Source organism: Acipenser ruthenus, chromosome 18 (assembly GCF_902713425.1).
Source record: "Acipenser ruthenus chromosome 18, fAciRut3.2 maternal haplotype, whole genome shotgun sequence".
Lineage (NCBI taxonomy): Eukaryota > Metazoa > Chordata > Actinopteri > Acipenseriformes > Acipenseridae > Acipenser > Acipenser ruthenus.
Genome location: NC_081206.1, coordinates 1,738,772 through 1,756,643, shown reverse-complemented (window position 1 = coordinate 1,756,643; position 17,872 = coordinate 1,738,772). Strand labels below are relative to the sequence as shown.

At 41.9% G+C, this 17,872-nt stretch overlaps 2 protein-coding genes across 5 annotated transcripts; both read right to left on the bottom strand.

Annotated features, from left to right (window-relative positions):
- Positions 1-783: 783 nt before the first annotated feature.
- LOC117421973 (GTP-binding protein REM 1) lies at positions 784-10,530 on the bottom strand. Of its 2 annotated transcripts, none has more exons than XR_009307634.1 (5): positions 9,161-9,553; positions 4,822-4,904; positions 3,835-4,042; positions 1,349-3,147; positions 784-1,312 (listed from the first exon to the last, which is right to left on the bottom strand). XR_009307634.1 is itself a non-coding variant. In XM_058990727.1 (5 exons), the coding sequence occupies exons 2-5, from the start codon at positions 9,489-9,491 to the stop codon at positions 2,870-2,872; spliced, it is 900 nt and encodes a 299-aa protein (XP_058846710.1). In that variant the 5' UTR covers positions 9,492-9,537; positions 10,409-10,530; the 3' UTR covers positions 784-2,869. The 2 variants fall into 2 exon arrangements, 1 of the variants encoding a protein (XP_058846710.1); XM_058990727.1 differs by adding an exon at positions 10,409-10,530 and having other exon boundaries at positions 784-3,147; positions 9,161-9,537.
- A 1,034-nt stretch (positions 10,531-11,564) lies between these two features.
- On the bottom strand, positions 11,565-17,425 carry LOC117426705 (uncharacterized protein C20orf96-like). 3 transcript variants are annotated; one of them, XM_058990723.1, is made up of 11 exons: positions 17,315-17,425; positions 16,550-16,632; positions 16,297-16,444; positions 16,006-16,130; positions 15,477-15,635; positions 14,909-15,008; positions 14,412-14,569; positions 14,215-14,316; positions 13,654-13,740; positions 13,127-13,239; positions 11,565-11,830 (listed from the first exon to the last, which is right to left on the bottom strand). In XM_058990723.1, exons 2-11 carry the CDS (start codon positions 16,607-16,609, stop codon positions 11,770-11,772), a joined length of 1,113 nt encoding a protein of 370 aa, XP_058846706.1. In that variant the 5' UTR covers positions 16,610-16,632; positions 17,315-17,425; the 3' UTR covers positions 11,565-11,769. The 3 variants fall into 3 exon arrangements, with proteins under 3 accessions (XP_058846706.1, XP_058846707.1, XP_058846705.1); XM_058990724.1 differs by lacking the exon at positions 17,315-17,425 and adding an exon at positions 17,289-17,307; XM_058990722.1 differs by lacking the exon at positions 17,315-17,425 and having other exon boundaries at positions 11,566-11,830; positions 16,550-16,731.
- Between the last annotated feature and the right edge of the window lie 447 nt (positions 17,426-17,872).

Sequence of the window (17,872 nt, the reverse complement as noted above, 5' to 3'; positions counted from 1 at the left end):
TCAACGCTGCTGTACGCCTGTCTGAACTCAATCAGGGTCTGAATTACTGCACTGATGAACAAGCCCATTAGCTATAGATCACCTCTGCCTGACCTCCACTGCCTCATCACATTCAGGCTCTTTACAGCCATCCCAGCTGGACAGAATCACTGAGCATCTGAGGTTGAGCCCCGCAGACTCCAGTGAGGTTAAAGACCTTCAAAGCAGCTTAGCATTACTTTACACCTGAATGCACCTGCAACTGTGGAATAATGACCCTGTGTTCCTTCTGAATTTCTCAGTGCCGGGCTCAGGACACAGCTGAGATTACAGCAGGCTGACAATGCGCTGTACTGTAACAGGTTTCTAGCGATCTGTCACGCTCTCGGTTTCAGGTGGTTCCGCCTTTGCTTTACTGAAACGCTAATTGAACTCTATCACAAAGACAATCGCTGCAGTTGTAGGCTATTGCCTGGAGCTGTCGTTCTCACACCACTGTGGAAACAGATGCCACAGGAATGAGAAATCTCAAGGCTCCCTGCCTCCACCTAGTCCAGCAGCGTGTGTGTGTGTAAGCGGATCGCTGATTACTTCATTCTGTAAATGTTTTAAAAATTCATTCCCAGCTGACCTCGACCATGGCTTGTATAATGTGATGTGGGTTAATTTACAGTGAATATTTCATGAGATGATTATTAGAGCACATAATCCTAGTCTTGCATAGGATTGCGCAGATAAACACATTGAAAGGACTCCAGCGTGACAAATATAATACAGGACAGTAGTTTATTATTATTATTATTATTATTATTATTATTATTATTATTATTATTATTATTATTATTATTATTGTAGAATTCATTATGTAAGCTATAGGACACTGGGAACTCCACATAAACCTCACAGGTTTTTGGTTTGTTATCAACCTTGATTAAAGAGAACAGTTGTATAAAAGCCAGCTGTTAAAAAATGTTTGGTATTAATACTTTTAACTGAGAACATGAAGATGTCAAGCAACATACTATAGTCTTGTTCCTTGTAGAGTCTTAACACTGGTCATAAGATACTGTGTCATTTATCATGCTGGCTAATACATGGCAATAACACAAGGCAATGATATATATATATATATGTATATTACCAATACAAATACTGGAGTGCTGAGGTTTGCAGCTATGGCTACAGTCACTGGGCACATTCAGCACCATGTTCTCATCGGTGTAATTGCATTCCTTGCTGTTCTGCATAAACTGCATCTTAATTCATTGTTTGAAAAAACAACGAAGCAAACAAACAAGGACGGACCCAGCAGCTGCTTTGTGAGAATCCAGACCTGGGGTCACAGCAGCATCTTTGTGAGAATCCAGACATTTCACAGGCAAACCCCTTCTGCTTGACTCGCAACGAGGCCCATTTATCCCGGCACCTCGGCCCGTGAATGTGCGGTTTCTCAGAACCCTGGTAACAACCCCAGCTGGTTTAGTGTGTGATGTTATGTTATTCTCAGAGTAATAGTATATGTGTTTAACGGTGTTCAGGACCCCCATGAAAAACAAGCCTTTGAAATCCCAAACTAACCTTGTGCTCTTATTAACAGAGTCAAAGACAAATTCACTGCAAAAAAGTGCCACTAATAGTTTTTATTATAACCCCCCCCCCCCCCCCCAAAACATCATATATTTACAAAATGTGTAGTAGCTCCACAAATTGTCTTTCATTTGTATCCATTTTATTGCTCGTTCCTTTCACAAGCCGCCTCAGTGAAAGCACTGGCTGGTGTGTGTCCAAGGAAGGCCTGCAAACAGGCTGGCCATCAGGGGGGGGGGGAGCAGAATCTCACTTCTGCACAAGCTCTGCAAATAAAGCTGCCATTTATCAGCCGGCCATCGGTCACACAGACACACAGACGGGTGTGCTGCATTGTGGATGTTACACAACCGTGTGCATTGCTTTTAAGACAGTGACGCGGGAAACTAAGAGAACATTATAACAGGGATTGTAAGCAGCTGCTGGGATGGTAAGTCAGGAGTGAGGGACTAACGTGCTGTCTGATGGGCTGTGTGGAGCACACAGGCTATTCTGTACAGTTACTTTTAAACTCAGTGAGCACATCAGAGCTTTTCATAATAGCCCCCTCCCCATTAAGCCCCCTTATTTGCATGACATAAACACTGTGCAGTAGCCTGCTTGTCGGCTCGTGTCTCATTTACTCAAATACAAACACCCAAGTTTGTAGAGACAGGTTTGTGAAGACTGAGCACAGTGCAGGAGAACGGACACTATTAGCAGCAGCGGCCAACGCGTCATACAATCTGATAAACCAAAACGTTAGCATATGAATGATCAGCACTACGATCTGTATTATACCATGCGACTTTTTCTAAAGGTTTCTGCTTCATTTGGAGAGAAAAGGCAGATGAAAAACCGATCAGAAACTATTTAGCGGCTTCTAGTTTTTCAGTCCCGTAACTCTAGAAGTGAAAAGAAAAAAAAAAGAATCACACTCACAGTAAAATACTTGTCTGTCTCAGTTTGGTTAATCTGTGTGGATGGTTTCTGCTAATCCAAAATCACTGACCTGACAAGGCAACTATTTTGTGACATTTGTGCATAGGTCAGGCTTTGGATGTCTTTCCTTGATCTGATTGAGACTCGAGCTGTAGCTGTGAAATTAAACTGCTGGTTCACAAGAGTGACACATGGGAATGGCTTTTAAGGAGTCCATAAAATACAAAAGTTAAAAAAAAAAAAAAATTCAAGAAAAAGTCTCTTTTCCTCGAAACCGTAAGGCTGCCAAATATCGTTTTGCTCCTGGAAAAATAGAAAAAGGCCATGAAAGTGAGCCGCTGTGTCTCTGCAGCGCTCACATAGTCAGAGGGTCGCTGCGTTTTTAAAGAACGGACAAGTCATGGCAAGACTTGGAGCGCACCTTCAAGGCCATCTTCTTGTTGTTTTTCGCTACCAGTCTGTCGAGGAACCTGCGCGCTTTCTTGGTGATGCTCTCCTTGCGCTTGTAGACAGACATCCTGCGCTCGTTGGTCTCCTTGCTGTCCCTGCGCAGCCGGATCTGCCGCACGATGCCCTCGAAGAGCTCCTGCACGTTGTGATGTAGCGCCGCCGACGTCTCGATGAACTTGCAGTCGAACACCACAGCGCAGCCCCGGCCCTCTGAAACACAAACACACACGCGGGTTCTACTGCAGAGCCTACAGCACATTCTGTACAGTAAATCAGAGCACGCACTGCTGGAAACAACAGCCGCGCTCGTAATCGTTCATACAAGAGATTCGACGTAGCAAGATTTAATGCAATCAGAGATCAGCCTAGTATCAAATCAGAGATCAGCCTCCAGGTGTTTTTTTTTTGTATGGAGTCATGCAGATGTTACTGCGCTCATCCAGTGACAGCACGGCTCTCATTTCCATTCGCACAGTGTTTAGAAAAACGCACGAGACTGCACAGCGCTGTCAGTGTTTTACTGTCGGAAACATCCTTGACTTGAAGAACTAAGACGGTGAGTAAGAACATATTGAATCAAACTGGGGGTCAGCGTGGGGACACAGGAAACAAGCTGGAGGCTGGCAGGAGCTTGTTTTAAAAACAACATCATCCCCAGGCAGGGATTTTTAATATCGTCATGACACTGAAGCTTCTGCAAGGCAGGGGCAGAATGACCCGACATCCCTACCTCTGTCCCTCTGGCACACCCTGTACATGTGATCTCAAGCATTCTAACTGCCACACTTCCTCACAATGGCAATGGAATGTTAGGTTAGTCATGGGTTTTTCTGATTGGTTCTGGAGCAGGTACCAGCGTTCTAAATTATTCCCATAAAAAAAAAAAATCACAATCACCTTCCACAGACACCTCTCGGCAGCGGACCAGGTCACTTTTATTCCCCACCAGTATGATGGGGATGTTTTCGGCTTGCCTCGCCCTGCGCAGCTGGATCCTCAGCTCGGACGCGCTCTCGAAGCTCGCCCGGTCTGTGATGGAGTACACGATGACGTACGCATTGCCAACCTGCATGCAGTAATCCTGAACCCAATTCTCAGCCTGCTCCTGAAACAACAAGATGTGAAACACACACAGTAAGTCAGGAGAAATGACACTGGCAATGCAGTCTGTCAGTATCTCTCTGGAGGGAGGGAGGGGTAGGGTAAACTGAAAATGGGTTATTTGGCAAACACTGTCCTTTTCAAAATGCTTGGATTACCATCAGAAACGCATACTCTGAAAATAAGCTTGAACTTAAAAAAACAAAGTTCCTACCGCTCAATGACATTCAATGCTAAGTAATAACGAAATCCCATTGGTATACAGTATAACAAAAACAACAGTGTGTTTGTACTGTTTCTTTGGACAAGCAGTCAATATCAGAGCAAAATACCAAACCCTCGCTGAGTAACTTTCCAACTAATAAAACTCTAATTAGGCCCTGAAGGCACCAGCATTGAAGCCGAGGTTGTCTGTGGCACTGCACTGCAATAATGAGAACTCATTTAGGAGGGGAAACGGGGGGGGGGGAGAGAGAGAGAGAGAGAGAGAGAGAGAGAGAGAGAGAGAGGGCGAGAGAGAGAGAGATGGAGAGAGAGTGCGATAGAGAGAGGGAGAGAGAGAGAGAGACAGAGAGAGTGCGATAGAGAGAGGGAGAGAGAGAGAGACGGAGAGAGAGTGACAGAGAGACGGAGAGAGTGTGATAGTGAGTGAGAGAGACAGAGAAGGCGAGAGAGTCTGTATTGTGTGCACAGTATTGTCAATTCTACAGTGTGAGTGCATGTATATCTGGGGTCTATCAGCACATGAAGACCTGCTGGGTGTTAACGCAGGGAAGGAATTACCTGCTTTTCAGTTTCCCACGTGTCCATCACAATCAGAGTCGTCTCCTCCCCGTCTACTGTTAGCGTTCGTTCATAGGACTCCTCTGAAACACATGGACAGAAAACATGCCGGTGACACACACCGCACTGCAGTTACACATGAACCCACTACACATTAAATGGCATCCTCATACAAGGTCAGCATGCAGTTGCATCTTCCACATGTAAAGACCACAAGTTTGTTTGTTTTTAATCCGCCCCCGTATGAGGTCGCCACGCATGAAAGGGTTAAAGCAGCGTAATTACTGTTTAATAATGACTGCATAATAACGGCCAGCGCGGAATAAAGTAACTGCATGTGCTTAACTACAAATCATTTCTTCCACTCTAGTAACACCGAGAATGGCAGTAAAGCCTAAACAGTAAGACGAGGAGACTGTAGACTTGGTACTCAGGGCTGTTCTCAAATCTGGACCTTGACAGCGAGCTTCAAACCAGCTGCAATCTGATGACAGCGGTGCACAGGGTCACTTGTATCATGTGCCAGTATGGATAGAACATATCCTCAGAAAATCTCTCTCTTCAGCAAGTTTATAAGATTCGAAGCAAGGACAAAAAAAAGTTTTCTGTGGCTCGGGAGCGGTCCTGTTGCTGATCGAACCGTGGAGCAGACATAACGTATAAAGTTCCTGCCGATCTGAAGTAAAACGGGGAAACACTGCTCTTGTCTGGAGTGTACATTCTGGAGGAGATCCATCCTTCCAGCAATACTGGCATCCTGTAATTAAGGAATCCCATGCTTTAGAAATCTGACAACAGGCTCATTGCATGCTAACCAGTTAGAGCTGTGTATCAGGCACCCAGGCTTTAACTGCTTCTCCTATTAATCAATCAATCAATCAATATTTATTTTATATAGCGCCTTTCATAGTGGACCACCATCACAAAGCACTATCGGTATGGTGCAGTAAAAGCAACAAGTGGGGCTGGAACTGTCAAACACTGTCTTGTATAATTCATCACCCTTCTGGGTTTTTTTTTTTCCAAACGCGCTACGCAGATCAAAAACACACTTCATAAAACATCAACAAACTATCTTATTTTCCACTTTCTGTACCAAAACCAAAAGCAGAAAAATCTAGACTCTGCCGTCAGAGTTTAAAAAGTCCCAGACAGATGCGTTAAAGTGGTCTGATACAGCCACTCATCTTTCATACAAACAGGCTAGACTAATGCGTTTTAAACGAGTGGTTTTCATCTATTTTCCCCATGCTCAGCACTGCTAATTTGCCATGGAAACACTGCCGGTGCTACTGTGGGAATCAGCCACCTTCTCACATAATGTGCTAGGGCAAGCCGTTTATCAGTCACAGTACACACTGCATGCAGGGTCATTTGTGAAATGATTGCAACAGCCCACCTGTAATGTGACCGCACGGTAATACTTTGCTATCCAACACTGAACCCTGTAGTATTTCACAGGCAGCTGGGGTGGATGCTTGGAGGTTGGGGTGCCCTGTCAATGCAGTATGCATCCCCCGTCCATCCAAGCTCTCTATCAGAAGTCACTAGAATCTGGTGGCTGTTGCAATCGTGCGGCCTGCATTATTTCATGCTGTAAAATGTGCCGTCAGTTTGGTTCGGTCTCAGTTTAGGCTTGTTACGGGACATGTGGTTTGCAGTTTAGTGGTTTTCTGTGCCTGCTTTTTCATCATGTGTACAAAACAGCATGTTCCTTTGCTGGGTAATAGGGCTGTGAAGTCATAAGAGCACGGTTTGGAGTAATGGATGAAAATGCCAATTGCATCAAGATTTCATGGTCATCTGTGGTCTTGCTTACCACAGTACTTTTACAGCGCTGTATAATTGACATCTTAGTCATAAATTTAAATTATGCATGCAGCTGTTGAAAGTTCAGTAAACTCCCCTTCACTGCTGTAAGAAAACATACTACTTGCAAGTTTAATTTCATAAAAAACAAAAAGATTGTAAAAATGTAATTACATAAACTACTATTATACAGCTAGACTGAATAAATACACATATAAGATCAATGCTTTACACAGCTCTAGTCAAACATGCCTGTATATATTCTGTTCATACTTTAAACAGATTTCATAGGAAAATTGCCACTGCAGATTCATGCAAGTCCCTTTACTGTTTTCATGCCTCAAGTTAAATGCCTGGGCTGATACAACACACGGCTTTGGGAAAAAGTACAGTTTATACCCGATTATACAATGAGTCGGGTTCTTTCCCTCACTTTACATGAGTTTAGTGTCATTTTTAATTTCCTTTAAATGCCCCAAACTTGAATCAGAGTCCTCAGGGATGCAGTTTGGAGATGAAAAATAATTGCTGCCTGTGTGAAACACAGACGTGGATTTACTTTCCCAGAGACAATCGACACAGCACGCTAACAAAACACAGGACGACTGACATCAAATCACTGAGCCCGGCCAGCCAAGATATCAAATGACATGCATGTGCCCTTAGGAAAGTGTCCCGCAGTAACAGCATACCAGACTTTTCCATGGTAATCCTGCAGTTTTCCCATGCTTATGCTGTGATTCTGCAGTTTTCCTATGCTTTTCCCATGGTTTACCATGTTTTTTGAATATGCTTTACTATACCTCACCTATGCTTTGCCATGCTTTCGCTATGCTTTATTCCACTTTGCTATGCTTTTACTATGGGAAACTTTTGTAAAGGGGTGTAATTGACACAAATAAACTTTCCTCATGACTGTTTTGATTGTGTTGCTTGAAATGAGCTCTTTAGAGATTAATTTAAAACATCTGGTTCATTTGAAACGTGGCCACAAATAATGTTTTTAAAACAAAATACCTGAATTAGAATGCCTGGGTAATTTTATTTTGAGATTTGTTTTACAACTTGGAAATGATTATTAAATGCAAATGCCATTATATTTCAAAACCTTATTTGTGTTTTTTCGTTCTCTAGAGAACAGCTCCCACTAGTGAGTCTGTCACATTGAGATGCCACGGACCCCTCTCTTTGTATGAAGCAGCCACACTGCCATCAGCCTCACTGGCCTCTGCCACTACTGGCAACAATAACAAACACAAATCAGACAGCTGACATTTCAACAAAAGCACCTTGTTATTTTTGCTGTTTGTTTCACTCTACAGTAGAGTGCTCAGCACTGACCTTGTCATTCCATGTGTTCTGCTGCTCTGTTCTAAGTTCCGAGCTTCTTTATGATTAAGGACTGAGTTCGGTTCTATTAAACAAACTCTGAAAGGGACTGAGTTCTTTAGGAGGATTCACGTATGCTTCCAAAACATACTGAACCGAAAATAAATCAGCCCAAACGAAGCAAGTGTGTCTGCCCCCTTACTGTAACTGTCTGATGCATGTTCTGTATTTTCAGCTGGACGAGGATGATCTTTTTATAATGAGCTGGTCCGACTGCATCAGACCTCCCTCTCAGAGCCTGCCCGGTTGCCTTTGGTGAGGGAACAAATGAATGGCTTCATTATTGACCGGTTCACTCCACACCACAGTACTTGGGCTCGTTACTGTCAGATCTGAGCAAGTCAAGCTGTGAAAAGGACATGGATAATTGTACAAAAATAGCTTTGATGTTAAAACTTTTTGTAAAAACAACTTTGAAACATTTATGATAACATAAGCCATCTGTTGGAAAATTGGCAAAAGCTGCTAATTATTTTCAGTTTATACCATAGTGTTTTGCAGCTTGTGGAGTATCTTGTAACTCAAAAGTAACTGGTATGACACAAATGTCAAACTATCCTACACAGCTATAAACAACTGTGAGTGTGCAGTCTTCACCCCACAGTCATCATAAGATAATCTTTATCCACATTATCTACACATTGTAAAACAGACTCTTTTAAAAATTCACCACGGTATACTTTATTTCTCAATGCAATACCGTTCTTGCAACTTACATGTAAACCACACAAACCAGCCCGATAAAAAGGGCCGGTGATGGAGCGTGTTTCCCGATTTTGTTAGTGAGTGCGCATTATGGAGAGCGTCTGAAAGGCTGCAGATCCACTGTTTTGTTGATACAGGCAACACGATCCCAGGCGCATTGCTGCACTGCTCCCCAGGAATACATTTCCACCAGGGACAGTGAGATTAGCAAGGCGTAGCTTGTTTCACAGCCTTGCAACTATTCAAACTCTTCACACTGGTATTACACACATCACATTATGCAAGGTACACACCATGGGGTTCTTGAAGCATTGGTAAACTAAAACTATGCACACTAAGCAAGACTTTTGAACAAAAACAGAAGTTATGTAGGTTGCCCTTAAGTACACCGTGCAACTTGAGCCCCCAAATCTACTAAGCACGGTCCCGCTCCTACCTCCACGATGTTCATTAGCATCCTTCTCCTGTGTCCCCGCGTAGATGTTAGCCAGGCTCGACTTCCCCACGCCGGGGTCCCCCAGCAAGACAACCCGGTACAAAGAGTCCGCTCCGGAGCTGTCGGAATCCTCGGAATCGGATGACCAGCTGGCCCGACTCCGGATTGTTTTGTCCCCTGGGTGATAGGAGGCGGAATGCCCGAGTGCGGGGTGCTGTGGGTCGGAGGTCGTTTTGCGGTCTCCGGGTCCGGCTTGGTGTGAAGCAGGGAGCGGGGTACTGGCCCTTCTTCGTAGTGTCTCCTTGCTGTCTCTCTGTGTGTTCAGAGTCATCTTCTTGAGCCCTCCCCCACCCCACCTCCCCCCCAAATAAATGCACCTAAAAAGCACAGAGACTCCGTTAATGTAAACTTTAAAAAACAATACAAAAAAAGAGAGTTGATATATAGTCGTGTAGGTAGAATATTTAAAGTTAAAATTGTGTTTGAGGGGAAACGTTCAATGCTGTTTAAAACCTGAAGCGAATGTGCAAAAAAATATCATATGAAAAATGTGCAAACATAATACACGTTATACAAGTTATGAAACTGCCTTGTGGTGGGTTTTAAAATAAATAAATAAATCTCTGCTCTGTCTGGTAACACCGCGAGTTACAAATGTTGCAAGATCGGAAGCTCCAGCCTCTTTTATGAGATGCTGATTAAAGTTTCTCGAGTTTTCAGGGGCAGTCTGCCATCATGTCCTCGTCGTTCGTTATCTGATGAACCCGACTGCCTCGATCACCAGTTTTTACACATGTCAGTGGGCCGTGTGCCCCTGTATCATACTGAACATCCAAACAGCTATCGGATGTTTCTTTCCGCTTTGTTGCGATGGTATAGAATGGCCGGTGGAACAGTGCAACAATATACTCTTGGAGCCATGACAACAGTTCGCAAAATTCCAAAACACTGTTAAAAATTTAAACAGCGCTCCCCAGCTCTGCTTCAGTACCTTCTCTGTGCGGACGCCACTGACATTGTGCGCATCCTGCAAGGAGATCGAGCTTTTGAAGAGGACAGAAACTCCACACTGACATAGGGCGATATTAACACTTCCAGCCACAATATTAACACTTCCAGCCACAGCTGCATTATTTAAAACACACTTGGTCAGTCCAGATTTAATATTAACATCAAACCTCAATAACAAGCAACGGAGAATGTACAGAACGAGAGCCCGGAGGTTTCCAGACTGAAGTGCTTACTTACCGCTCTCTCGCTGTTTGAGAAGTTGTGTTTCCAATGTTTCTTTCAGCACCGTCTCCCTCGGCGCCTCTTGGCTGCGGTGCGGTAGCTCTCTGCGTGTACTGTACTGCACTGTGTCAACCGGGTCTGACTTCTGCGTGTCAACCTTAATCTTATTATAACTGTACAACTCATGACGTTGAACGCAAGTCACTTCCTTTACTCCGACCCCCTGTATCGATTGTAGGTTCATACTTTACAGCTACTAACTGTATTATTATAATTATTATTATTATTATTATTATTATTATTACTGTACTTTAAATAATGCAGTTTTAAGGTATTTTTATTTACAAGGTAGTTTAGGAAACATGCAAAAAACCACAAACACACACACGCACACACACCCCCGAAACAGAACTTGAGCATTGTGTTGCACTGAGTACAGCACAGAATGGAGCTTGATCAGCCACGCCGTGGCAAAAATGATTTCACTTCAAACACCTGTGCTTTCCAAAGCCCTTCTAGGGTAACAGGCTGGAAATATCTCATGTTTCTTATCTCCTGTATTCACACAGCTATCCGGCTGAAACTTTGATGGATCAAAAAATAAATAAATAAATAAATAAATACACCACCTAGTGGAAATAGTTATAAATAATAATAATAATAATAATAATAATAATAATAATAATAATAATAATTGTGTTCGCTCATCAAGTTTCCAATGAAAATGTTTCTGTGCTCTAAATGTATTTCATGTTTTTCACATTGAGTTTCCTTGCTGATTTTTTTTTTTTTTTTTTAACTAAGGTCATTATTTAAATAATTAGGCTGATGAACCACATCGTGTGCCATACTTCTAAATGATTTGCGCACTGCAGCACTGTTAGGGGTACTGCAGCCCTGAGCATTACAGTGATACTAAGAACCTATTGAGCATTTACTAGCTTAGCTATTCCTACATGCATTTTTTGTTAATACACAATACAAATCTATTTCACTGTGTGGTTCTACAGGAAGTCAGTACAGGGCACAGTTATGGGGAGTTTTGTTTTTGTAAAGCTTGGCGTTCCATCCGAATGTTCCGCGGACAACTACCGTTTGGCAGTGTCCTGCAATGGAGTTATCTGATTGGTGCATGGAAGTTCTGAGATTTCAAATAATACAGAAGTATATTGCAGCTGCTGTTGGTTTTGTTTTTTTTGTTTTTTTATATGAAGTTCTGTTTGATATATTTAATTGGCTGATGTCTGAACTGAATCTGAGTTCTACAGTACAGTGAGAAAAAGATAATGTTACAGTATATACACCATTTTACAGTCTGGTGTTTACCCTGAAATATACAGACAACTGTCTACAGACACCTCCTCTTCACTGCGCAGCTAGATCGGAAGCCACTCCTCTCTCGGGAGATTAAGGATCACATCCATATCTGGAGTACATCTGAAATTCAAAATTAAAATATACCGTTACAATAAGGATATACACATAACCCCAGATTGGGACCTTCTTGTGCCATCAACGAACCGCCTGTGTTTTTGTTGGTTAAAACTGAAATAACTACTCCCCCCCCCCCTTTTTTTTTTTAAAGGTGTAATAACTAAAGTTTATGTGTTAATCTCTCAAGTTAAATACATAAAGCACGGGTCTGAATGATTCCAGTGACAGCGGTATGTATTTAGATGAATTGATTAAAACCATTCATCCTAATGGGTTCATGTGCAGGTACATTCTATGATGTACGAGACTCCTGGCTTGTTTTTCTCTCCAGGGGTTTGAGGACCCTATTTAATCTTAGAACTCTGTCAAGAAAAAAAAAAGAAAAAAGAAAGGAAAAAGCCAATGGAAATGTGAAGTGTCATGGCAGGGCGAGGATAAACAGTCTGGACTCAGCCTTCCCATGGGAAACTTAACTTGTTACAGTCCAATTCAAATAAATCACAGTCTGGTTTATATTTCCAGGAACTTGGGTATTTATTGTCACGCTGAACTGTGAGATGTAAAGGGTGTTGTGCTAAAGAAAGCCGTCTCAAATCTGTAGCTTTACTATTAATCACCACTAGTCACTGCTGACGGTTAGCTTTTACAGGGAAACTGTACTTTTTCATTGGAACAGTATTATTCCCCTTTTATTTCACTGAGAAACAAAAGGCTTTGTAGTTGTTTCAGACATTTGGTACTGAATTCAACCTCTGGAACTTCTCTCACTCTGCTGTGTTTATTCCAACTCCACTTTACAATATCTATCTCTCTCTCTCTCTATATATACATCTATATATATATTATAATACATGGATGAAGGCTATATATGCATCCTGAGCCATTAAAAAAAAGGCATAATATCACAGTAGGGACGACAAAAAAGTGATAATTCCTCTAGAGGAAAATATACTTGAACTTTGACCCATTCGACTCCTTGAGACCATCACTTTCAATTCAAACACAAAATGCCTCGTTTTCAATCACTCGACAAACACCCACAGTACAGAAATGTTCACAAAATGAGAATACGTTAAAAAAAAAAAAAAAAAGATGTAAAGCTGGTACCGTAAACAAAACAATAAAACAGAAAACCACTGATGAACTGATTAAATGTAGAGTTCCTAAATAACAACTGACTAAACATAGACTTCCTGTGAAACAGTTAACTCACTGTATTATTAATTCAATTTGAGCTACGAGTTTTTCATGCCTGGGCCAATATTAAATACCGTTTTTTCTTTTTTTATGCAAACATACTTTGATTTTGGCAGTATATTGAAAATTTCCATCCTGACGTCTTTTCTGTTTTGCAGGAGGTGCGTAATATTTTCTTCCAGTTCAAGATTTTTTTCTTCCAGTTCTTTGGCCACCTGCAAGTTGAAAAAAAAAAAAAAAAAAGTTTAATTTAGTTTTTATTTTCCCCCATTTTGAGGACAGGCATTATCCCTATTCAAACAAAATGTTTTATATTGCATTTTATCTACCGGTAATGATAATGTTGTTAGGTAAGAAACACAGTGCTGGGCACAATTAAACTGCACTACCTTTGGTATGTTGTTTAACAAACCCTTACTAACCAAGACCTGTTACAATAGTACATGCTTCACTGCCCAGTGCAGTATTTACAAGACACCTCCAAACAGTATCATTTACAACAATAGATTTATTATAGGGTCATTATTCCAGGGTCCTATGCATTTCAATGATTGTGAAAAATGTAATTAGAAAGAAGTACGACTACGACTAATAATAATAATAATAATAATAATTAAAGTAGCACCTACTCGTCTGTGAATTTCAATTTCTTTCTTCATCACGGTATTGTGAAAGGCCATCTCTTTAATAGCAGCCGGAACATAACTCATCTTATCCTACAGAAGGTGGGTGGGGGGGGGTGAGAATTTTGAAATAGTACAATGTGTTTCTATTGCATTAGAGCGTCGTGATTCACTGTACATCTCCGATGCCTTTTGCTATCAGCTTGAAGACTAAGGAAAGCTCTGTGCTCTCTGACAGCTCTGCACATTTTCTGTCAGGCAGCGTCACTGAAAAGCATATTTCAGTTACCAGCAGTCGCTGGTGCTTCTTCAAGGAATGCACCTGGCCTACGTCCATTTACAACTAGGAAACACGCTATTGAGCCTGTTGTGCATTTTACTGTAGTCTTTAATTCAAGTTTTAACAACCACTGCCGTTTCCCTGGGTTTATTTTGCTCCGGCCAGGTTGACTCCTTGCCACGTGCTATTCACAATAAAACAATATTGGTTTGTTATTTGGTTTTGAATGCACAGTGAAACATGCATGAAACTCCAGGTCTGCCCCAGCTCTGCAGGAACGTGCTTACCTCTGCAATCCCTGACAAAATACAATCGCTTTTGTTCTTGATCAGTTTCTCTAGCTTGTCCCTTTCACTCTGCGCCAGCATTTCGATGTCTTCCTTTTCATCCTGTTGGAAAGTGTTGCCGTGATTTACTAGGTTGCTTGTTACTGATTTAAAGACATGTGTTCGTGACCCTCAGGAGCCCCTATACTGCACAGTACCTCATGGGTCTCCTTTAGTTTATTTATTTCTTGCTGTATCTCCGCGATCCTCAGGGATTTCACAGGATACTTCTTGTCCTTGTAGGTCTTCAGAGTGTAGAGATCTCCATGGGCTGTCCTCACTTTAGACATCATTCCTTTCAGTTGCTCTGCAAGCACTTTCATTGTGTGATGAAAAAGAAAAACAAAAAAAGAGAAGCATTTTAAATATGAACACAAAAGAAAGTTTGGGATTAGAAAAAATGCCAACTATCCGTGCGTGACGGAGGATCGTTATTATTATTAAGCAGTTGGTTTGATAGGCTATCTAGCTGCTGCCACGACAGACACACGTCACATTCTAACACTGGCATTGCGTTTCATGTTTGTGTGACAGTCACAGACGTGTATACATGTGACCTGCAAAGGGATTATTATTTATTATTATAAAAGTACAAAGTTAGGACCTCTTCTAAGACGGCACACGCACGCACGCACGCACATTTTGTCATACTGACCATCACAATCTTTCTGTGCCATGCTCTCTTTATCCTCAAGGTCAGCTCTTTTTTCCTTAATCTGTCTGCTACTCCACTCACTGAAAGCTGAAATGTAGCTCTAAAAAGCAAAGAAATCATTAGCAGTTAAAGCTCAGCACGCTGAACCAGCAGCAGATATCAAGAGGTGAAGCTGAGGGGAACAACTGGCTGCTGCGTTGAGTGCTCGTCACATTTAGTAAAGTCAATCATAATACCTTGGAGATCTATTGTAATAATCAAAATACCGGCAGATCTAAACACTAGTGGTGTAATAGGATCAGCTACGTTCTGGTTGATTGAAAGAGACTCCCTCCTTTGTCACTTTCTGTATTAGCTGGCCCAGCTGCTGGCAACAGCAGGGTTATTGATTATTATAAAACGCGACAGGTCCCAAAGAGGGCAGCTGCAGGTGGTGTTCATAACTAGAGGCACACATGGAAACATTTCTGGATTTCCTGGCTGTTTTTAGGGACGGAGATCAGCTCATTCGTAGACTGTTGTGGGTAGCGTTGGGATGCTCTGCTACAGTCAGTGTTGGCACGCTTACCCCAAGTCTTTCATGCTGAACCAGGAACTCTCTGGCATTTACCACAGCATTCCCATCCTTGGTGTCTAACTCCCCCGCCAGCCTCATGTTGGCTTCCTGCAGCGCTGCACAGTGGGCCTCATACTCTGCAATCGCTTGCTTCTTTGACTTAATCCGCACCTAAACACACGTCCAGCAGAGCATGCCATTAGAAACACAGAGCCACCTTCACACAGCATTTCCTACCCCCCTTGCTACACTTGCACTGTCAGGGTTACAGAAACTGCTCACAGATGTAAAGTGCATCACACCTGCTGAACTGAAGTAACTGGTTCGGTTTGTAACGATAAGTACAGTACACCTGGATAAGCAGCGACCCGCACACACAGAACAAAAACAACAGAGAAGCGCACGCACACACAACAACAGGGTATTAAAAACTGGTCAGAAATGAAACATTAGGAAAAGGCAGATGTATCTTTCATTTACAGGTGTGTCACGGTGGAAGCTTCAAAGCCGTCTCTCTGCTCCCTATTCCTGGAATCATTACCTGGAGCACTCCGTAGCTCTCCTCTGTGTGAAGACCACTGGGGTCGCTCCTAACAGTTTTTTTCTTCTTTTTCTTACACAAAGGTGACCCGACACGTGTTCTGGTTGTTGTGGGACTGGATTTACCTACAGAAATGATACATTGCAACAGGGCATTTCAACAGCGGCTGTCTAATATTAGACCCAATAAAACAAAGACTTCAGTCAAGACCTCCCCCCCCCCCCTTCCCTTGTCTTCATTCAGACACTTTTAAAGGCGGTCCTCATCGTTATGCAAACAGCCTTTTCTCACCCGATACGGAGGCAGTCGCTGTAGAGACGGTGTCGGCAGAAAGAGGTGTGGAGCCGTGCTGCTGTACTGGGGGGAGAGAGGACTTCTGCCCTGTGTGTTTCTTCACCGCTTTATCTTTCCTGTCCTGGCGCTCCCACTTGCGGTAATCCTGAAAGTATTGTTACAATCTGTTAATGCAAGGAGGAATTTCAATGCGTATTGTTTCGGTATGTATTGCTGATGCGTCAAAAGGTACTTGTAGTTCTAAACTCACCGCTGTATTGAAATTCGCATGTAGGGACTCTGCAAGTTTGTTGGGGGCTGCAGAAGCCATTATTTAAATTTCCATAACGCTAACTGCAACGCAAACAAAATACACTTTCACTAATTATTACACCAAAATAAACACAATGAATGGGACTTTGAATGCAAAAAAACCCAACGTTTTTTCTTTGACATCTAGACATTTACAGCATAGAACAATGCCTTAATGAAAGATGTGTTAATTACCAATTAGCACGTCTTTATGTGTTGAACTGAAATTCAGCTGCTAAGTGAGTGATTCGGTTTGTAATAATTAGTACAGTAGCGCCTCCACACATGTACACGCAGTGGTGAACCAACAAGAACACGCTGTTCTTAAAGAAATGATGTCTGATGAATGGTCTGCAGTTTATCAAACTGTCACAGCGTGTCATGTTACAATAATATAATAAAATGCACGTACCTGAACCGGCATTCAAAAACAAGGACAAATAAATACATTTAAAAAAAAAAGATACAGTAATATCTCACACAGTCCCGTTGTGTTCTGTTTAAATTTCAAATTCATGTTCAGAAACCCAAAACAGAAAACACGACACTCGCTTCGCTTAAATTAATCCAGCATTGTAATGATATATATATATATATATATATATATATATATATATATATATATATATATATATATATATATCATTTGAAAAGATAAATTACTCAAGCTATATAAATAATAATACACAAATATTCACTTAAAACAAATCACAGACAGTCTTACGCTTTCCCCTCTGCACGCGTGTGTTGGTTTACCATGGCAACGACTGACGTGTGCTTCCACGCAGTAGTTTCTGCCCCCTGCTGGAGAACTGGGCAATGACATTTGAAAGTAAAAAAAAAATAAATAAATACATTTTGTATTTAGATTCAGTTTCAAGCGGATCCATTCGTCAAAGTCCGGGATTGACAATACATGAAGTATTTTTATTTAAATAAATCCCACAAATTGTAACCCTTTCATGCTTGAAATATTGAAAATAGCTGAAAAAAGTCGTTTTGAACACACAATAAATATATCTTTCATTTAATTAAAAAAAAAAATAATACGTTTGCCATTGCATTAGTTTATAGGGCGTGGATGGCATCCTCATACGAGGATGCCAGGGTTAATGCTAGTCTTGACATTGGCATCTCTTTGGCAACATGCTTGATTATGCGCTGCAGTATGGAGAATGGTGCAGTTAATTAGATGTAGTTAATTAGATCAGTGATGAGGAGGCCACCCAGATGAGATGGTAGGGCTGTGGCGTGTTTCTGCTTTGGAGCTCTGAATGTGACG